At 38.0% G+C, this 21,166-nt stretch overlaps 1 protein-coding gene across 1 annotated transcript in view; it reads left to right on the top strand.

Annotated features, from left to right (window-relative positions):
* The window catches only part of MTMR12 (myotubularin related protein 12), a 1,177,010-nt gene that overhangs the window by 906,296 nt on the left and 249,548 nt on the right, over window positions 1–21,166 (top strand). The window contains exon 9 of the mRNA XM_044073440.1: window positions 7,334–7,437. Coding sequence (XP_043929375.1) covers window positions 7,334–7,437 — 104 coding nt within the window. The remainder of the gene's footprint in view (window positions 1–7,333; window positions 7,438–21,166) is intronic.

The raw sequence follows: 21,166 nt of genomic DNA, 5'->3' as shown, positions 1-21,166 counted from the left end.
GCAACACTACTGCAAATACAGTTCAAATAAATGCAATTAAATTAAGAAATGATTAAAAAATAACTGCTGAAGGCAGTAAATTAGAAGGCTACTAACAAGCAGTAATAAGTGCAGAGTAAGAGCGACTGAACAGATAGCACACAGAAGAGCAACTAAGACAGTTACAGTAAGAGCGGCTGAATAACATATATATATATATATATATATCTATATATATATCTATATATATATATATATATTTATTTATTTTATTTTTATTTATTTTTTTTTTTTTTGAGGGAAGGAACAGAGCAGGATTAAGAGGCTACAGGGGGTTGTCCTTCCCAAATGCTCTCTTTGTACACAGTAGGAGTGCCCGAAATCAGAATATGATCTCACTGCACTCAAGCACTCAAGTTGAGTGAGAAAATGAGATGGGCCCAAAAGGAATATCCAAATACAAATCTACAAGAAGGGCGGGCAATGTCAAAGCCACCAACATTAACACCAAAACAAGAACAGAGACGATGGGTGGGGAGCTAACTGTAGAGAGACAGCCACAACTCCAGTTGAGTTAATACTGAGTGAAAAACATAAATAAATTAAATACAGTACTATATGAAAAGAGTAGATAAAAGTGTACTTAAATTCACTTATACGTCCAGCTGATTTCAGGTAGTTGTTAGCCGGCCAAAGCTCAGATATTAAGCAGTGATAACTCAAAATGTACCACTTATATAAGGCAGGACAGAATACCTGTGATGAGGTGAAACTATCCCCTACTGCTATCAATGGCTACACAGAAATTCTAACAAGTACTCTCTAGAGAGACAGCCACTACTTCAGCTGAGTTAATATTCAGTGAAAAACACAAATAAATAAATTAAATACAGTACTATATGAAAAGGAGCAGATAAAAGTGTGCTTAAATTCACATTTCAGGTAGTTGTTAGCCAGCCAAAGCTCAGATATTACAGTGGATATAAAAAGTTTGCACACCCCTGTTAAAATGCCAGGTTTTTGTGATATAAAAAATTAGACCAAAATAAATCATTTCAAAACTTTCCCCACTTTTAATGTGACCTATAACCTGTACAGTTCAATTAAAAACAAATCTGTTAGGGGAAAAAATATAAAAAAATAAAAAAACATACAATATGCTGGTTGCATAAGTGTGTACACCCTTAAACTAACACTTTGTTGTGTGGGTGCACACCCGTAAACTAATACTTTGTTGAAGCACCTTTTGATTTAATTATAGCATTCAGTCTTCTTTGATAGGAGTCTGTCAGCATGGCACATCTTAACTTGCCAATATTTGCCCGCTCTTCCTTGCAAAAGCGCAGCAAATCTGTCAGATTGTGAGGGCATCTCTTGTGCACAGCCCTGTTCAGGTCACCTCACAGATTTTCTATTGGAATTAGGTCTGGGCTCTGGCTGGGCCATTACAAAACTTTCATTTTCTTCTGGTGAAGCCATTTTTTTGGTGATACAAAGTGTTGTTTTTGCCCCAAACGTGGAATTGTGGCCAAAAAGTTCATCTTTGGCCTCATCAGACCATAGCACATTTTACCACAAGCTTTTCGGTAACTTGATATATTGTTTTGCAAATTTTAACCGGGCTTGGATGTTTTTCTGTGTAAGAAAAAACTTCCATCTTGCAACCCTACTCCATAGTCCAGACATATGGAGAATACGGGAAATTGTTGTCACTTGTAGTACACAACCAGTACTTGCCAGAAATTTCTGCAGCTCCTTCAGTGTTGCTGTAGGTCTCTCTGCAGCCTCCCTGACCAGTTTTAATTTTGTCTTTTCATCAATTTTGGAGGGACGCCCAGTTCTTTGCAACATCACTGTTGTCCCATATATTCTCCCCTTTTTGATGACTGTCTTCACTATGTTCCATGGTATATCCAGTGCTGTGGAAATTGTTTTGTACCTTTCTCCTGACTAATACCTTTCAACAATGAGATCCCTTTGATACTTTGTAAGCTCTCTGTGAATCATGGCTTTTGCAGTAGCAGTCAACTGAGTAAATGTCAGGAAAATCCTACTAGGACAGCTAAACTTTATTTAGGGTTTATCAGAGTTTCTTTAATTGTTGGCAGGTGTGTACCCAAGAAGACTGAATGTTGTAATTAAATCAAAAGGTGCTTCAACAAAGTGTTAGTTTAAGGGTGTGCACACTTATGCAACCAGTGTATTGTACATTTTTTATAGTCCCCCCCCCCCCGACAGATTTGTTTGTTTTTCAATTGAATTGTACAGGTTATAGGTCACATTAAAAGTGGGAAAAGTTTTGAAATGATTTATTGTGGTCTATTTTTTTTTTATATCAGAAAAAGACTGACATTTTAACAGGGATGTGTAAACTTTTTATATCTACTGTAACAAACACATGCAGTAACTTGATCAGTATTCATCTATTTCCTTTCAAGTAAGATATAAATATGTTGGGATATGCCGAGGCAAAAGAGGCCCTCATAGGTTATCCCATTCCTTTGTATAAAGTGTTTATTATTGTAAACTTATAAATTGTGTTAAACAAAAGGACAAAAGTACCAATAGATAAGACACCTCTCCCAAAAAATGTTTAACTGCTGACATCCCTGCTGTATGGGGAATTGATATTTGAAGACTTTTAACATTTATGTTAACCCAACCATACTGTTTCTCCCATGTAATATTTCTAAACCTATTAACTACATAATTTGTATTATTTACCATTGAGGAAATTTTCTGCTAAAATCTTTTAATAAGCTATCCAATAATAAACCAGCCTTTTTTTTGGGACACTATGTACTCCTGAAATAATAGATTGACCAGCTGGGTTATGGAATGTCTTATGAGTTTTTTTTAGGAATAGTGTAAACAGAATATTTAGGCTGCTTATAATGTAACATAGCTACATCCTTTTCAGTCGAAAAAAAAACTAACTCTTTACCCGTTTAATAAATCAAATAATTTAAAATTAAATTGCTGAGGTTGTTGTATTTTAGCCTTTTGATAATCTTTGGGTACATTTTGTTTAATAAGCATACCCATCCATTACTATTACATGTGTTTTATCAACTTTACATACAACTAGTTTGTCTTTGTTCATTCTCAAAGAATTCAGTACATCCCATTCCCCTTTCAATAAATTATAACTTCTAATCAAAGAAAAGTCTGAAATAAAATTTTCATACAATTCTTGTTACGCAATAACTCAAAAGAGAAATAATAACATTAATATTAGTTGGCAAAAATGAATAGCAGACATTCAAATCAGGCAATATAATTAATTTGTAACCATAACCAAATTCAGATGTACTCACATTTAAATTAATATCTTCGTCCTGTAAAGAATAGACAAATCCACCTGAACTGCCACAGTCATAAAACTGCCAAATGATACCAGTTCAGTATTTTCTTCCTTTTGTTTTACATAAAAATAATCTGTCAAGCAAGACTGTAAAGTTTATATAGCTCAACTTGCACATTGTCCCATGTAGGAACAAAACTTAACCTGTTGGATGAAATGGAAAGAACATCATTGCTCAACTGGTGAGTGGGAAGATTCAGTACTCCTCTTCGCTGTCTGACCACAAAAACGTTCCTTTGTCACAGTAGAATTAGATTAATTTACTGAAAAATTCATCCATAATTATTCCAGTTCTGTGCTTAGATAGTTCCTCAAACAAAACTGAATGACAGCTGGTAACATGCCTTAAAATAACAAGTGTTCAAGCTCCATAGTTTTTCCTATGTCACATGACTCAGAATCTCCATGAACTGCGTTGTTGCCAAGCAAAGATTTTATTGTTTGCAAAATCATTCTGGACTCTTGCTAACTACTTTTTCTTCCTAGAAATGATTTATTTTTCAAAAGCACAACAAGAATCTTGTATTTCTTTTAATTTTGCTGTATAAACTTCAGGAAGCAACTCACTTTTCAATTCTCCTTTTAAGTGAGTTATCTCGGGCACTACTCTCTCGTGCTTTTCATCTCCATATTCCATTGTATTTTCAATCATTCTCTATTAAAATTAAACTGATATTTTGCCACCACTCCCATAATCCAGAATCTTCAGTATTAGAAGGGCAGGCAGGACTTTTATCAGTAAGTCCATTTGGGGATCTCAGAAATACGTTTGAAATAGAATAAGGACAGTAAGATAAAGTAACACTCTGTACTTTACAGTATAGTGTGTATTTATGTGTTGTTCATTGAGTGATGCAGTCGATTAAATGGTGTGGTTAGACGTAAGTGTTGTGTGCAGTTGTGATCATAGGTTGGTACTAGGCTATCGGCCCTAGGGCCTATCCAAGCCTAACTAAACAATTCCCCGGATATTTCTTCCCACAATATTTATTTCCCTGGACCCCTGTCTAGCAGGGCGACTGATGTGATCCCCGGGGGTGAATTTCCTATCTCCCATCCAATCGTCAAGGTTCCTCTTTAAGAGGGTCAAGGAGGCGCTCTGCTTGACATGTATGGGCAGTCTATTCCTGAGTATGGGGAGTCTGTGGGTCAGGAACCTATCCCTCCAGCATATTTTTTTCATTGTGATGACAAGGATTAAATCCCTGGAGCGTGTGGCTCTGAAGGATTGGGATTTCTTTAAGTGGAGCATGTCCAACAGCTCAGGGTTTGACATGGCCTTGTATGTTAAGCAGAGATCACCTCTGAGTAGACGATATGCCACAGAGTTAAGCTGGAGTTTTTTTTTAGATGGTCAGCATAGGGCATCTGATTTAGGCCTGTGATTCTTTTAGTGAGGTATATCTGTGGCCTTTCCAGCTATTGCAGATGTCTTGTGAGGTACATACCAAACTGGGCATTGTACTCTATAATGGGTCTAATGAGGGATGCAGTGGGACAATGACCTCCTTTTTTCTGGATGAAAAGCCCTTAGTGATGAGGTGTGCCACATAGAAGGATTTCCTGACTGTTGTGGCAATTTGTTTATCGAAGGTGAGACCACGGTCCTCCTGTGTCCCTAAGTCTGTCATCATACTTTCAGTGTTTAGTGTACTGTCACCTATGTGGTAATTCATGGGTACATGGTTTTTCCCAAAGGGGATAACTATACATTTCTTGGCATTAAGCTTGAGTCCATGGCTCTGGCACCAAGCATCTGTTTCTGTAAGGCCCTTTTGTAGACTGTACACATCATTTGGGGATTCAATAATGGCCCCCAGTTTACAGTCATCTGCGAACTTTGTTAGCCAGAGTCCCTTAGTGTTGGCTTGTACTTCAGAGAAGTAGATGCCAAACAAGAGCGATCCCAGGACTGAACCCTGAGGTACTCCACTTGTCACTTGTCTGGAGCTGGATTTGGAGTGGGCTACTTTTGCAGTGTGGGTTCTGTCAGTAAGCCAGTTGGCAACCCATCGAGTGATGTAGGGATTTATGCCCAGCTTAGTAAGTTTATTTATGATTCCAGAGTGGGGGATTGTGTCAAAGGCCTTGGCGAGGTCCAGATAGGCTGTGTGGACCACAGCTCTGGAGACTGATTCGAAGAAGTCAATCAGGTTCAGGAAACAAGATCGGCCCTTCACGAACCCAAACTGGGTGGGGTCCAGCGTTTGAAGATTGCCAATGTCTTTGTTTATAAGTTCCATGATAATGCGTTCCATACCTTTGCAGATCAGGCTCATCAGACTGATGGGACGGTAGTTCCCGGGATCCAAAGTGGATCCCCCCTTGTGGAGTGGGATAACTGTAGCTGTGCGTGCACCACTCGTTGGGCATGAAGCGTGAGGTGAGGCTATGATTAAACATGACACTTAGGTGAGGTGCCAGTTCATTTTGTAGTTCATGTAATACACAGCCCGGGATGTCATCTAGTCCCATGGATGCTGTATTCTTAGCTTTGGAGAGTGCGGTTTCTACCTGTGTGGCCGTGATTACTGGAATTTGGCAATCTTTTGGTATTGAAATGGGCCCTTTAGGGGGTGAGAGGGGGGTGAAGTTGGCACTAAATCAATCTGCCAGGATATTGGCAATATACTTGGGATCAGTATATTTAATGCCATTCTGTTGTAGCTCAGAGCAGATCTGAGCATTGCCATTTAGATTCTTGACATAACTATAGAATGCCTTGTGGTTGTCTTTGGAAATTTTATTTTAGTAACTAGCTTTGCAGGATTTTATGAGGGATCTCAGCTTCTTACTGAGGCTGGTAAGGGAGTTTTTTCGCATCCTGGGATTTTCCTCTTTTCTGCAACAGTTTCTTCCTTCTGTTGTATAGTTTACTTATGGCAGGGGACCACCAGATTGGTTTCCTTTTTTGGAGGAGAGCTTCTTGGTTCTATTTGGGATGGCATCTCCAGCAAGCTGAACAGTTAAACAGTAATTGTACCTGTGTGGTACTAGAATGTCTACTTAGTACTGAGATGTCCAGAAGAGGAACCAGAATGCTGATGGCTAGAAGAGTAAGCCACAATGAACTTTGTTTTTAGCACAGGGATTCTGTTTGACTAATGATGTACCACAACATTTAACTTGTAATAAGGTTATTAAAAATATCTTTAGGATTCAGTGGTGCTGGACCTTAGGCATCACTCACAATATGCTAGAATATCACAGAATCATTTAAATGTGTTAAACTTGTTTTTTATGTCATGTCACACACATTTATCTTTGGGGTTGTGTGTATGATGGATTTGTTTCCTAACGTAATATTCCATCTATTTGTAACATGTAATGTTTTTGTTTGATTGCTTTTTCATTTGCTCTGCTCCCTAATCTAACATTGCTCCATTTATTGTTTGTCTTTTATGTTACGTTAGTTACAAGAACAATGTTTTTGCTGATGGTCTGTATTGCATATTGATTTTGCATTGTTTATTGCTATGTGTACTTGTTTCTTTTGTGATTGTACTTTTTCAACTGACTTGGCAGGTTCCATCCTTTTGATGACAAACAGAAGGAGATGAAGTACAGCTGTTTTGCTTTAATGCAGAAGTATTATTTATTAAGTCACCAGTTCATATAACATGTTTTCCAGATTAAAATAAGCTTGAACTGCCTCAGTATGACTTATGTTAAAGCTGTCTGGAATGTGGTGTCCACTGTTCAGAAGCTTTGCTATTGCTTGCAATACAGATGGTGTCATTTTTATTTTGGTACTTTTAGACATTTACAGCCTGTAATCAAAATGTTATTCTTCTACTTTTATATGTCCATTTTAAACTGTAATCAGCAACTTTATTTTGTACTCTTTTATTGTTGCAGACTTTTAAGGGTTTTTACCTGTGCACATTCAGTCCCAAATCCATTTTTGTTTGCATCTTTAAGGGATATCAGTTTTGGTTAGCAGATATGTCATCTACTATTAGACAGTATTCCATTATGTGTTGCTTTTAGATCTGGTGCTGGTCTCACCACAATGGATGCGCCCTCCTGAAGATGTCTTGTATGAAGGAACCGGAAGAGAATCCATTGCAGAGCCCTAAAATATCTCCAGAAAGGTTGGTAATTTAATTTTCCTTTTGTATGCCCATTTTTTGCAAAGAAAGGCTTGATATACATTACATTTTAGAGATCTGCTTTTCTAATTTCTTATATTCTGCTTTCCTCTGGATTTTATTTTTGTCAGTTGCCAATTGTATAAATGTGTGTTCATGAACCCATTTTGGCCACTGCTTGGGCTACAGGGTCAAATACAGCCATGCAACAAACTTTGTTTTCAGGAGATGAGAAAAAAAAGTGGAGTGTTCTGAGGAAACTCATGCAGGATTTGCGTGATGAAATGGTTAGGCCCAGACAGTGCATGGCTCTAGAAAATAGGAAGCCCTGACTTTAATGTTTGGCTGTAACTAACTGAAGCAACTTCCAAGTTTTAGACCACTGCTCAATATCTGTGTAAAATTCAGTTCCAGACAATATAAGAACCTGTGGCCATTTTATAGTAATTTGGTGAAACTGAACTAGTTTAATAGAGTGTAGTTCACACCTTTTTGTGATTCTTCTAATGCCTTAACAGTCCATATACTTACCCATAATATAATGAAATTAATATTTTAGAGTTCTACTTTCTGTTTTTAAAAAGTTTACTTTTCTTACATTTGCTTTTGATCTTCACTACCTATCAGTGCTAGCAGCTGATTTGAATCCATGTTTCACCTTATTCTTCTGGTTGAGTTCTGGGCTTATCTCTACCATGCATACATTTTTTTTTTGAAACATTGGGAATGATTTCACTGGAATAGTCTTTCCCTGGCCCAGTATAGTAGGTAAAATGTGAGAAACTGAGTCCCGTTCAGCTTACTGGTTTGGTTTTAGTTGATCAAACTTTCTCTGATACTGCGTGATCTGCTTCTATGAATGTATTTGACACACCAGGAAAAACACGAAAAAACTGATGGATGTAGTAACTTAAATCTTGGTCCATACTGAGGACATCCTCTGATTGCTGGGATGAATTTACTACTATTTTGTTTTTTTTTTTGCCTGGTGTACATAAGATAGTCATTTTCTGTGAAAACTCTCATGTCACCAACTTTCAGCGCTTTTCCTCTCTCTGCTCAGGAGCATTTCCTTCTGCTGCTACATTTGCGTCTTCACCAGAATAGGTCTTAACTGGAAAGATTTGGGAGCATATGTATTTATTTATTGACATCTGATTAATGTTAAATTCCAGTTGGGTAGAAGCTCATTTTCAGCGGAGTCCCAGCGAGAAAAGCTCCAAATTAATACAAAACATTTTAAGAACAATAATTTTGCAAACTTCAAAAATAAAACAAAAACATTTGCAGTTTAAATAACTATAACAAATTAGGCATAATATAAAAACATTGGTTAAGAATTGATACAAGGTTTGTGACAATCATTTAATAGTTAGAGAAATTGTATACAGTTTATAGAGAAAGTAAAGGTCAGTTAGTCTAATACAAACAGGAACTGCAATATGAAGTGAAGGAAAAACAGGCTTATGGTATAGTTAGATAGAAAGCCAGGGAAGAGAATATTCACAATATACTCTTTCAATTAATAGTTTTTGCTGCTGTATTTGTGTCCTCATAGAAACGATAGTCTGTTCCCTCCTGTTTTTCTCTGACATGGCAGAGAACCTCAGAGTCTCTCTATTTATACTCTAACCTCAAGTTCTAATATGAAACAGTTCCTCAACTTCTCCATTCTTTCCTTTATACTAATCTCTGACTTCTGCAAATCAATTAGTTTGTCTGAATGTTTACTTAATGTTTCCTCTATTCTTTCCAAACTTTTATCATTTTACTTCATATATCCTTCTAACATCTCACTTAATGACTTCGGAATAAATTCGGTTTACTATTTCTTCTGTAATGATGCAAACTGTCTTGTAATAGCTGATCAACCATGAGGTTTTTCTCAGCCAAGGCTTTTTTTTTTCTTTTTGTCACCAAATATCCCTTAGATTTTCAGTTTTATTCTTTTTTTGACATCCAGGCATTATACTAATTGCCAACTATGTAGATGAATCCAAAATCAACAACTGTTACTGATTTTTTCACTGAGTTCTCATTTTTCACACTGGGGAAGCTATAGTTTGCGTGTTTTTTAGTTATATTCTATCTCAGTAGCTGCATACAGGTGAACAGTTGTGTTTCTGGCATGGCTCTGAACTACGTAGAGAAACCAGATAAGTAATTTATTATTCTTTGCAACAGTAGTAACTATATAGGTGTCAGATGAAAGGTCATCATCTACAAGAACTCCAAGGTCTTTTACTATTTTGTCAGTTTTTACCTTTCACCCATCACTATTTTCAAAACATCAGCAACAAACCAAAATAAGTAATACAACTAACTAAACAAGCTTGAGCAGTAGCTTTAAGATAAATGGATTCAAATGAGAAACAGGTATATTTGTCGAATTTTAAGATTGCTGAATCACATTATTTATTTTGAGCACTTTAATTAGTCATTGTGGATCAGTTTGTGATGTGGGGTATATAAATGTTGTTGATTTTAAAGTGTGTTATCCTTTGACGACGAAATGCCGAGGTACCACCTATGAATATTAAACAACAGCATTGCTATTGCTCAAGCTCTTTGAGTTAGTTGTATCATCAGTATTTTCTAAAGCTATTTTTTAAACCAAATGATAGAATGTTGTATTTTTTAACATTGAAGACAAAGCCTTTTCTGCTGTGCAGTCTGGGTGCAGTGTTACGTGCCACTTTCAGTGTTCGACTCCCCTAAGCTCCCATTTGCCAACTGTGTGACCTTGAGCAAGTCAGTTAACCAGACAGTGCTTGGGGGAAACTGGGAATTTAGGCTAGTCTCCTTACAGGTCTCCTGGACTGTGAGCCTAGTAACTGTCTGTAAACTTGAGGGGAGGTGGTGTCACTGGGGTTTCGAACAAAATTTACAAGTTTCCATTCATCTACATGTTTGAGTCAGACAGTTGTGTCAGTTTTCTCATCTACAAAAAAGGTGCTAGAAAGGAGTGGTCCTAGGTCGGAGCCTCTGGGTACTCTGCTGATGAGTTCCATTTATTTATCTAAGCGGTGGGAACAGCAATTTTTTTTTTCTTTGCTGAACATTACTACTTTGCATTTTTCATCATTTAGCGCAAGTTTTCAGTACATCAGTTATCCGAATGTTTCAACCCTTGCTGAAGCTGTATTGTATCAGTGAATGAGCAATATCAGTAAACATGGATGTCTGCAAAATAAATGTTGAAGAGGACAGAGCAAAACACTAAATAAACCCTTTGGTGTCCCACTAATTACAGTTTTATGTTCAGAGAGGGTACCAGCAATGTTCACAACTTGGACTTTATTAGATAATGAGTTCGCAATCTGGGGGTTACTATAAATTTAGCTAGTTTTCTTAATACTAATAGCATGATGGTGGTGGTAAACGCCTTGGGCAAGTCAGGATAAGCTTTATGCATTGAGTGACCACTGTCTACCATCTCTGTAACCTTTTCAAAGAAGCTTACTTAGTTCAGGAGGTAAGACGTACCCTTCAGAACACCAAATTTGACTGGGATGTAGATCAGTTAATATGGCTTCAGCTGCCTTAATGAGCTCCGCTATGACATGTTTCATGGCCTTCCATATAATGCTGATAAGACTGATGGGCTTGTAGTTACCTATGTTCATAGAAGGGCGTCTCTTCTATAAGGGAGTTACAGTGGCTGTTCTGCAGGCATCAGTAACAAACCCTGTGGAGAAGCTGAGGTTTAACAGTCTAAATAGAAGTTTGGTTATTGCATGCTTGACGAGTGGCAGATGTCTCTCAGGGGTTGCCCCTTCTTTGGAACAGGCTTCCTATTCAAATTAAGCAAAGCCCTTCCCTGGCCCTGTTCAAATGCAGTTTGGATCACTGGATGGGGAATTGCAAATTCACACCTGGGGTAGTGCCTATGTCCCTTATGGGCAGGAGCAGTCTGTAAGATACTCAGTGCACAGGCACAAAGTCATGTCATTCTCTTGCCCCTAGGGGCCATATATTGGGTAGAATCAGGTTATAATGGCTAGGCTTGTAAGGGCCATTAGCCTAGTAATTTCTTATGAACCTGTGAACATGGATAAGATGGTATACTGTGCGGTCCCATGACAGTATTATTTTTTGACTTTGACAGGTATTCTAAGACTTACTCCAAAATGACTTTAGGAGGAACTACATTTTCAGGGATGTGGATGTAGAAGCGGGGATAGGTGGAATAAAGTTGCCACTAAATTTTTCTGCTAATATGTTGGCTTTATCATTGAGAGTGGAAAATGTGATAGTATGGTCAAGCTCAGTGCATTGTTAGACTTTGTTAATCTCTTTATATAACTGAAGAACAATTTGCAGTTTTCTTTGGTACTTTACATTTTCTAATAATTCTCTTAAAGTTTATTATTGACTTGTTTTGCTGCAGTCTTGGGGTAGGAGGTGGGGATTTATTACAGTTTTGTCACATTTCTTCTTTTGTTTTATAGTTTATAAATACAGGAGTTTCACCAAGGAGGCTTATTCCTTAATTTGCCATTATATATAGGCAGGACATTTGCTGACTTTTCCATTCAGCTGTTTAGATGTTGGTAAAAGTAGTAGACAAATGTCTCTTCTTTGGATCCAATTACAGAGGCTTGTTGAGAGTTTTGTTCAGGTCTTGAACAAGCTGAAGTAGGTTTTTCAAGGATAATTCCATAAAGATAGCCTCATTTGCTAGTGTGAGGAGACCATAAGGCCTGACGGCAGAAAGGGTGACTGATGTGTTGTCATATTTTAAGCAGGGATGAGGAAATGTGGGGTGGGATACAGGCTGAAGTTAGGTTGGTTAGGACCAGGTCAAGAATATTAAAGCCTCTAATGGGTAGTTTTACATTTTACTGTAGTGTACAAGTGTGTACAGTCTAGGAAATGCTGAGCATATCCATTTTAGAAATGTAAGTAGATGCCAGTTAGTGCTTGGATAATTGAAGTCCCCTAGGAAGAATTTGCTTTGATATTTAACTCCTTTTTAACACCTTTATTTAATTATCATTTGTGACACAGGCAAACTTACATTTATATAAAAGTAATCAACCATACTAACAAGTTCACATTTGCAAATATTCTGAATCACATACATTAATGTATATCATATAATCAAAGCAACATTGTATAAATTGTTCAACTCTTGCCCTCTCTTAAACCTCTCTCCTCCTCAAAAACATTTTCTGCATCTGTTGCTCCCACAATTTCCATTGCTTCTATGTAATTTTCTCTTAGCCTTTTCTAAAGATCCCACTTCCTCTTCTTTTATCTCTGATACAGTATTCACTGCTTCAAGTGTAGTTGGTTTAGATGTTGATATTTAACTCCTTGATGATGATAAGATAATTTGCATAATCCGTGAGGGACATCAGTGGAGATCTCTAGCTAGCACTAAAGTAATAGTTTGATTTGTTATGGGTGATTTTATCTCTAGGATCTCCAAGTTAAGGTTGTGGGCAATTTTCTGTGAGATAATAGTATGTCTGATTAAAAAAAAAAAGAAAACAGATACAGTACTCCCAAGCAGTTATCTTAAGGCCCAAAGGGTCGATGGATGCTAAATTCTACTACAGAGGCAATGTTATCATTGCAATGAAACCATGCCATTGTAATTACACAAATATGAATGTGTTAAGTTTGTAGGAGAGACTCAACTTCTGACATATTTCTTTTTAGACTCCTAGCACTGAGTACTGTGCTCTTAATGCTGTTTGAATTTAAATCTGAGTTTGCCGTGTTGAAATGTCCTATGGGGGAGCATATTCCACTGTGTACTTTTTTTGTCTCGCAATATTTTAAGTGCCAGAGTAGCCTGATCTGTCTTCCGTGGGTATCCGTTACACTTATCTGCATGTATGGTCTATAAAATGCTGTGCTACAGCACAGGACAGTACTTCTGTGGTATATTCTAAGATGTGGTAACCATGCATAAGGCTCCAGGAAATGTAAAGAACAGACTAATACCCAGTGCTGGAATAGGGCTGCAGAAGTTGTATGTTACTGTGCACAAATTAGATAGCTGCTGTTTATTCATTCATTATTTTTTATGGGATGAGAGCATGGCAGTGACATAGCGGTTACCTAGGCAGTCATCATGCGGATTTTTCCTTATTCCCAAAGGTTTCTTCCTTTGTACAGTCCCATAAGACCCCAAGGATTGGGTGTGCTTTGGGGCCATGCAAGGGCTACAAATGAGCTACACTGTAATGTAACATGGAGATTGCTGTATTGAAAATCAGTTCAGAATTGAACTGCAGGATCCCAGTAAAAAGATTCACTAGCAGAAGTAAGTACATGTTGCGGCTGTGAACACCTCCGACACATGCACACCCACAAAATTTGATTAATGAGCCATCATGTCCCCCTGTTTAATTTCTCCAAGTCTTTTAGAGTTATAATACCATGACAGGAATGGACCCATTTCCTGAGTCAAAGTATAGTTAAAGTTCATGAAATTAGTATTGTTTCAGTCTTTAACGTTGGCCAAAAATGCTCTTTGCAGCACACACAATGTACCCAGAACTGACTCCTATAATTCATATGGCGTTATATATACACACACACACACACACACACACACACATATATATATATATATATATATATATATATATATATGTGTGTGTATATATATGTGTGTGTGTATATATATATATATATATATATAAAATCAGTACTATATCAAAATGTGACTGTAAATTATTTTTATGAAACCTATTGCTCCTCGTACTATTGGAACTGTCTGTGTATCCTTCTTCCGCATTGCCCTCTTTTCTGCCTGCAAATCTTAGTATTTTATGTCTTTGTGTCTCTCTGTATGTAAGAGACTGTTAATTACTGTGTGAAGTAATTTCAGTGATCCATGCTAGTTTTGTCTTTTTTTCATGGACTACTGTATCTGTTTATTTTGCATCTGTTTTTTTGAACTGTTCATAATGGGTAATCCCATGAGCTATAAATGTGATCATTCTCTATAATGCTTTGTGGCTAACGTTTCCATTGCTTCTCGGATACTTCAGTATTGTAATGTTTGCACAATCCCCAGTGCAACAGTCTTGCCACATTATTATGCCTTTCAGTATACTGGCCCTCTGCCATTATTGTATCACACCTAAGAACAAGATGCGTGACTGTTTTCAATTCTGTTTTACTGAACCTGCATTTGCCCATATCTTCCCCATGTTCAATTGATTTTTTAAACCAATGTGTACATAGTTCACCATTCCTGCATCAGATCCTGACTGACATGAGGTTGTTCTGGGAGTTTTCTGTACTTGCAACTATATTTATGCCTTTTCCACATTTCTTGCCTTCTCATCTGATCCTCCTTATGTTCTTTTGTTTTTTGGCACATTCTGTTGCTGCCTGATTTTTGTCTACTTGTTTGGTTTCTGTTCTCTTTGACACTAATGTCCTTCTGCTAAATTAAGCAGGGAAGTCTTATTAGATTTGTTCTCTTCATGTTTTCAAACTTCCACTAAATTTGGATCTGGTAAAGTCAACAGATGTGTGTAGTCCTATGATTGCAGATCTATACATGTAATCGATTTTGAGGAGGCCCATATTGTCTTCAAAATGAAGAATATATAATCTTGGTATACATTGACTTATATATCATTTGATAAGCATGAAGCATTTTTCTTGTTTGCCTGTCCAACTGATCCAATACTTTTTGGGCAAATCAATCACCACAAAACTGCAAGTGAGGACAGGAAGAGCAAATTGGTTTATAGCTTGGACTTTGTTCCTAGATGTCAGGGCTGTTTTCCGTATTAATATTTAGTCTTCTAAAATATTCCTTACTGAGTGTTATTTGCCTTTGTTCATGTACCCTTTATACAGTTGTCTCTGCAGTAATAACATAGTAGCATCTAACCACCTTAACGAATTCCATGGACACCCGTGGGTTGTATTTACAGCACCACAAGGCAACATAGCTGTGTAACATGGCAGGACTCTACTTCTGTGACATCAGATTACAGAGATCAGACGAGATGCCGCTGAGCAATAATATGCAGAAATGGGTAATACGTTTAGTGTACATCATTTGTCTTCTAAATTACAGCCCTCATTATTGCCTACTAATGCTATTGGCACTGATACACTTATCCCCTGCATGGGATGTCATGCAGTCTGCTCTCAGATGGCTATATGTTTATGCACTTGTTATAGAAATGTAGGGCTCACAGTGCAGCCCTGCATGTATACTCAATATGTCCTAGGATACCTATTCTGCTGCTTGTATAGCATGTAAATGCTATTCACCCTTTAATATATGCCTTCTGCACTTATCACATAGGGAGAGGCAGCATGTATCACTATGTATCCTCTAAATAATCTAACTTCCCTGTTGAATCACTTCCTGCACTGTTTACGACAGTAGGATTTACAATACCTCCTGCTGCTACACTCCTGAGTGTGTTTATTTTTTCCTCTGATGATAGGCATACCACTAAAATGAACAGTGTGTTGAGCTACTGCTTGGTACACCCTTAATTTCAATGTGGTGCACTAACTCTCTAATGACAAATGTGTGCTTTCTTATCTGAATCAGGCATTTGTCTGTACTGCAAATAAGGTCCCTCCTGTGCTGATGGCACTGAGGCTGAAGATATTTCTCACGTATGTTGTTTTTTTACTCCCTCAAAGATCTTCCCTGTTAGCTGTGTAATTTCTGAGGCAGTGGGAGTGAGACAATTCCCAGCTAGTCGAGGTCTACAGTCCCATTTATTCCCACCTAGAAGTCCCTCTTAACTCTCCATTTCCTGGCACAAGTCAGCTGGTGGTGAGCTGGCCATCTTACTTATCCTGAGGGAGCAACCTACCCTGTTCACATTGGAAGACGCATTCTTCCTTAGCATCTTTGCCATGCCCACTACTGCCGTTCCCTGAAGGAAAACATGCTTGTCCACACTGTATTCTCCTTCAACTTACTGGTGCTAAGCACCATGGCTGCACATGCTTAGATGGCTTGGTCTGCACTTTGTAACACATACACAGCTCCAGCTAATTATCACCCCATGCGGCAAATGTAGTGTCTTTTCCCCCCAGGATGAGTGAGCTGGCAGTGGGTACTCATTCTGTGTCTCATCATCTCTGGCCAGCTCCTTCTGGTGTCCAAGACACTAACTAAACTCACCTCACCAGTGAACTACACCTTTATCCCTCTGTGCCACAGAGCTTGCTTATTTCTCAAGTACTTTCAGTAAAGAAAATTGTATGGGAGTAGGACAGGGATTGTTTATAGCCAATGAGTGACTGCATTTCTTCCAGACTGGGTGGCTTAATACATTTGTTAAGAAAGTTAAGTACTGCAAATGCATTGGCATTTTTAAAGATTCATGCACATTCAGATGGCCAACCATCAAAGGATGCAGAACCCCTGGCTTTAGTTTTTGAAACAATTATACACCATATCTGGCATGACAGTGTATTTGTGCAAAATACTTTTCCCTTTCTAGAACAGGGAGCATAAAAGATGACTTACTTATTTCAAGATCTGGCCAATTTAACAGCATCATGCAAGTAAGCAGTAAAGTGACAGGCAGTGTCCTTATGTTGTGATGACAAAAAAGAAAAGGGATTGGTTTTTAACCATAGCCAAGAAATTGATCAGTACTCCCCAGAATGTTTTTGAGTTGTGCATATATCGGATTGCTGTTGGCTCTGATAGTTTCTTTTACTGTTGAATGTGACCACTCTTACCTAGTGTCAGCACATTTATGATCTGTAATTCAATATAAGCTCTGTATACCATCATGGATCTAATTTGAAAAGTGATCCATGGAAAATTTATGTATCTGATTTGTTGTTCATATGTTGGGTCTGTGCTTTTTTAAATTGTTTCTAATAGTGTGGGTTAAAAGTACATACACAGCGTCATCAAGTGGTGATCAATTAATTGGAGCATTTTGGTTGTAAGACTCGGAGCCAGTTACCCAGCAGTTTGACAAGGACTTGGAGTTCACTGTGCTTCCTCTTCACAGTCTTGGGTTTACTCTAAACCTGAAAAAGACAGTTCTGATGCACTGTCAAGGTCAGATTTTCTTAAGTTGTAGAATTACCACTCTCTCTATGGCAGCCTTCCTTCCTATGGCCAGAGATCTGTCTTGCACAGATTTCTTTCAGAACCTTCTTTCATTGCACATGACCTGTTCAAGAGAGATTTTAAGAACACTGGGGTTCATGGTATCCACTCTTCCTGTGGTTCTGTATGCCAGACTCCATAGGAGGAAGTTGCAGTGGTACCTCAAGACAGTTTGGTTTACAGCACTGCCATCGATAAGACTTCCAGGTTCCTCTTTTCTTTTTCCCAAGAAAGGAAGGGATTTCAGTGGTGGATCAGTATGATTTCCTTCAATCCGTGACTACCTTTTCTAATTCCTCCTCCTACTCAGAAGCTGTATACATATGCCTCAGACCTGGCTTGTTCCAACAATATAAGAATTCAGGGTGATTGGTCTCCTTGAGAGGTAACAAGACACATCAATATCAAGGATATGACGGCCTTAACTCTGGCTGTTTTTTCTTTGCATTATCTCTAGTTCTTAGGCTCCCTCAAAGTGTTGACATGCAACATCATGGTCATGTGGTCTATAAACAAACAATGGGGGGTGGGGAGCAAAGTCTTACTGCCTTTGCACAATCACTGTGATAGCTTGGACTTTGCCATCAGGTGTAATTTGATTCTTCAGGCAGTCTGTATTCCCAGGGACAGAAATATTGTAGCTGACACACTGTGCAGATCCCTGGCAGGTTTTCACAAATGGATGTTAAACAGGGAGGTCTTCCTTGTCATTCTTCATCAGTGGAGTATTCTTCAAATAAGATATATTTGCTTCTCCCCAGAGCAGACAACTCCTTAAGTTCTGTTCAGGGTGCCAAGCCCACTGGCATGGAAAATGGTTGCTATGTCCTCTTCTGGGACAGGAATTGCATTCAGTTCCCATTACCCTTTTCCTGTTCTCTCAAAGGTCCTACACAAAATTTTGTTCGACAGGCCCAAAATCTTGCCAGTGACACCCTTTTGGCCTAGATAGCACTTGTTCTCCCCTTCTTTTTCACAGGATGAACTTGCTCACACAAGACAATAGCTCTCTTATTCACCCTCATCTTCTCACCCTGCAGCTGACTCTTTGGTGAGAGGTTTTGATTCCTTTTAGGCACCATTTTCCTGAGGACATGCTCCAAGTTTTACAAAATTGTATATTTCTAAATGGAAAAGATTTTCTTTGTAGTGCAAGAAACAGAACCAGGACCCGCTTGTTGTGGGTATTCCTCTAGTTCTTCCCTGTATGTGTGAGCTGCTCAATTCTAGTCTGGCTTACTCTTCTGGTAAAGCCTGTTTAAGACCATTTCTACTTGTCTGTCTTTAGATCCACCTCTTCCAGATTTGAGGTCAAGCAATTTGTGAAAGACATCTTTCACATTAGACCTCAAAAAATCCTATTCCTCTTTCTTGAGACCTAAGTTATTTTCCTAGAAAAGTTAATTTGGAGCACCTTTTGAACCTGCAGTCAGTTCTTCCTTAAAATTCTGTACTTGGAAGACTGTTCTGTTGGTGGCACTGGCTTCTTTTCTGAATTGCATGCTCTTATGGTAGTCCATTCCTTTCTTATTTTCTCATAAGGACAATAATTTTTCTTAGAACTAGTCCTTCATATATGCCTAGGTAGTTAATGACTTATCTTTAAACCATTTTATCAATCCTGCATCCTTTTTCCCCCCTCACTTCAAAATACAGGTGGGAGGATTCTTCATTCTTGAGATTTGCATAGGCAACTCAGATTTTACCTTGTCAAGACTAAAGACTAAAAAATGTGTTCAACTTTGATGCTTCTCATGATAAGAAGCTTGGTTTACTAGACTCCAAGCAAACTCTTTCCACTTGAATATCAAAGACTATTTCTTTTTGTTATTCTTATTATGGGAAACACCTTACTTCCTCTGTTAGAGCCCATTCTACTAGGGTAGTGTCCTCCTCTGGGGCGTCTTTCAAGGGCTTAGATACCACATCTTCTGTTTACACTTTTACTAAACCTTATTAGTTAGGGGCAGCGCAGTGGTGCAGCAGATAGTGTAGTCACCTCACAGCAAGAGGTTTTGTGGTTCAGTTCTCAGCTGGGATGTCTTCTGTGCAGAGTCGGCATGTCCTCGCTGTGTTTCTGTGGGTTTCCTCGCACATTTCAAAGACATGCAGTAGGTAGATTGGACACTCTAAATTGGCCATAGGTGTGAGTGTGCATGCAAGTGTGTGGTGTGGAAGAACTACCATGGCAGGGTTAACCACCTGGTGATGTAAATCTTGGCTGTAGGTGATTGTCACTGTTGGTGACACCCCGACCCCATGTACAAAAATGGGAAGAAGGGGTTATAGATTAATGGATGAATAAGTTGGATGTGTTTTCTAGGGCCAGAGCAGGTTTTGCCAGGTCCACCATCAGTCTCTCTCACACACACACACGCACACGCGCGCGCACACAGGAAAAAATGTATTCTGTTAAATGATTTCTGTCTCACTATAGCTGACTCTGTACTTGCAGTGCATTAATCTCTGGGACACGTATCACCGTGTTCAGGAATGTACAAATATAGTAGTCATCATGCCAGCTTTTTTCAAAAGCTTTGAATATATATACATATATATATATATATATATATATATATATATATATATCTATGGTTTACTATTAGATGTTTGAAGCGAACTCCGTCGACTGCACTTTTGTCGAACATGGAAGTTCGAAAATGGTAATATCGAACACCAAAAGCCAACCTAGGAATGGTTTTAACATGGGTCGAGATAGGGGAGAGGTTTGTAGTTCGGCAATAACACTGAACACCTATCTCGACCAATGTTAAAACCGTTCCTAGGTTGGCTTTTGGTGTTCGATATTACCATTTTTGAACTTCCGTGTTCGACAAAAGTGCAGTCGACGGAGTTCGGTTCGAACATCTAATAGTAAACCATAGATATGTGTGTGTGTGTGTGTGTGTGTGTGTGTGTGTGTGTGTGTGTGTGTATATATATATATATATATATATATATATATATATATATATATATATATATATATATAATTTTTTTATACCTAAAACAACACAGCAGGAATCCTTTTTATAAGTAATAAAATTATATAGTTGTAAAATTCCATAGCAGGAATGTGATTCATATTTTGGCCATGGTAAGGGCTGCTGTGCTGTGGTTACCTAGGTTGCACACTTGTGACCAATCAACTCAGTTTTACTTTACAATCAGGTCTGCAGTAGTATAAATATTCAAATAAAATAAGATGAAAGAACAAGATAGTTTTGAATCCTTGATTTATACTGATATAGTACAAAAAAGAAAATAAGGATTAAAGATTTTTAATATTGCAGTGGTACAAGTTGTAGGACTCGACAATCCTGATTAGTATGTTTTCAGTTGGAAATTGAATTATAGTTTATATCAGCTGGAGCATGCAAAAGGTATGACAGCTGGCAATCATGTCTTCATTACAGCAGTGGGCAGCCTTGCATTCTTTTTAGCTTGGATTAGGTAGATTAACTCTTGACCTCAAACACCAAGTAAAATCTGTGACTGATTTTTATCAGGGGTGTTCTGTTTATGGTAGCAACAATTATCGTGACTTGACAATGTTAAGACTGTTTAGAGAATTTTGACTCTCTCTAGAGTACCTTTATAGCAGTTTTGGTCCACTTATCATATTTATACTAGATTTGTTCAAAAATATTTGTA

This window comes from Protopterus annectens, chromosome 1.part1 (genome assembly GCF_019279795.1).
Source record: "Protopterus annectens isolate FY-2018-M chromosome 1.part1, PAN1.0, whole genome shotgun sequence".
Taxonomy (NCBI): domain Eukaryota; kingdom Metazoa; phylum Chordata; order Ceratodontiformes; family Protopteridae; genus Protopterus; species Protopterus annectens.
The sequence above is the reverse complement of the archived record's forward strand: the minus strand, read 5'-3'. Positions and strand labels throughout refer to the sequence as shown.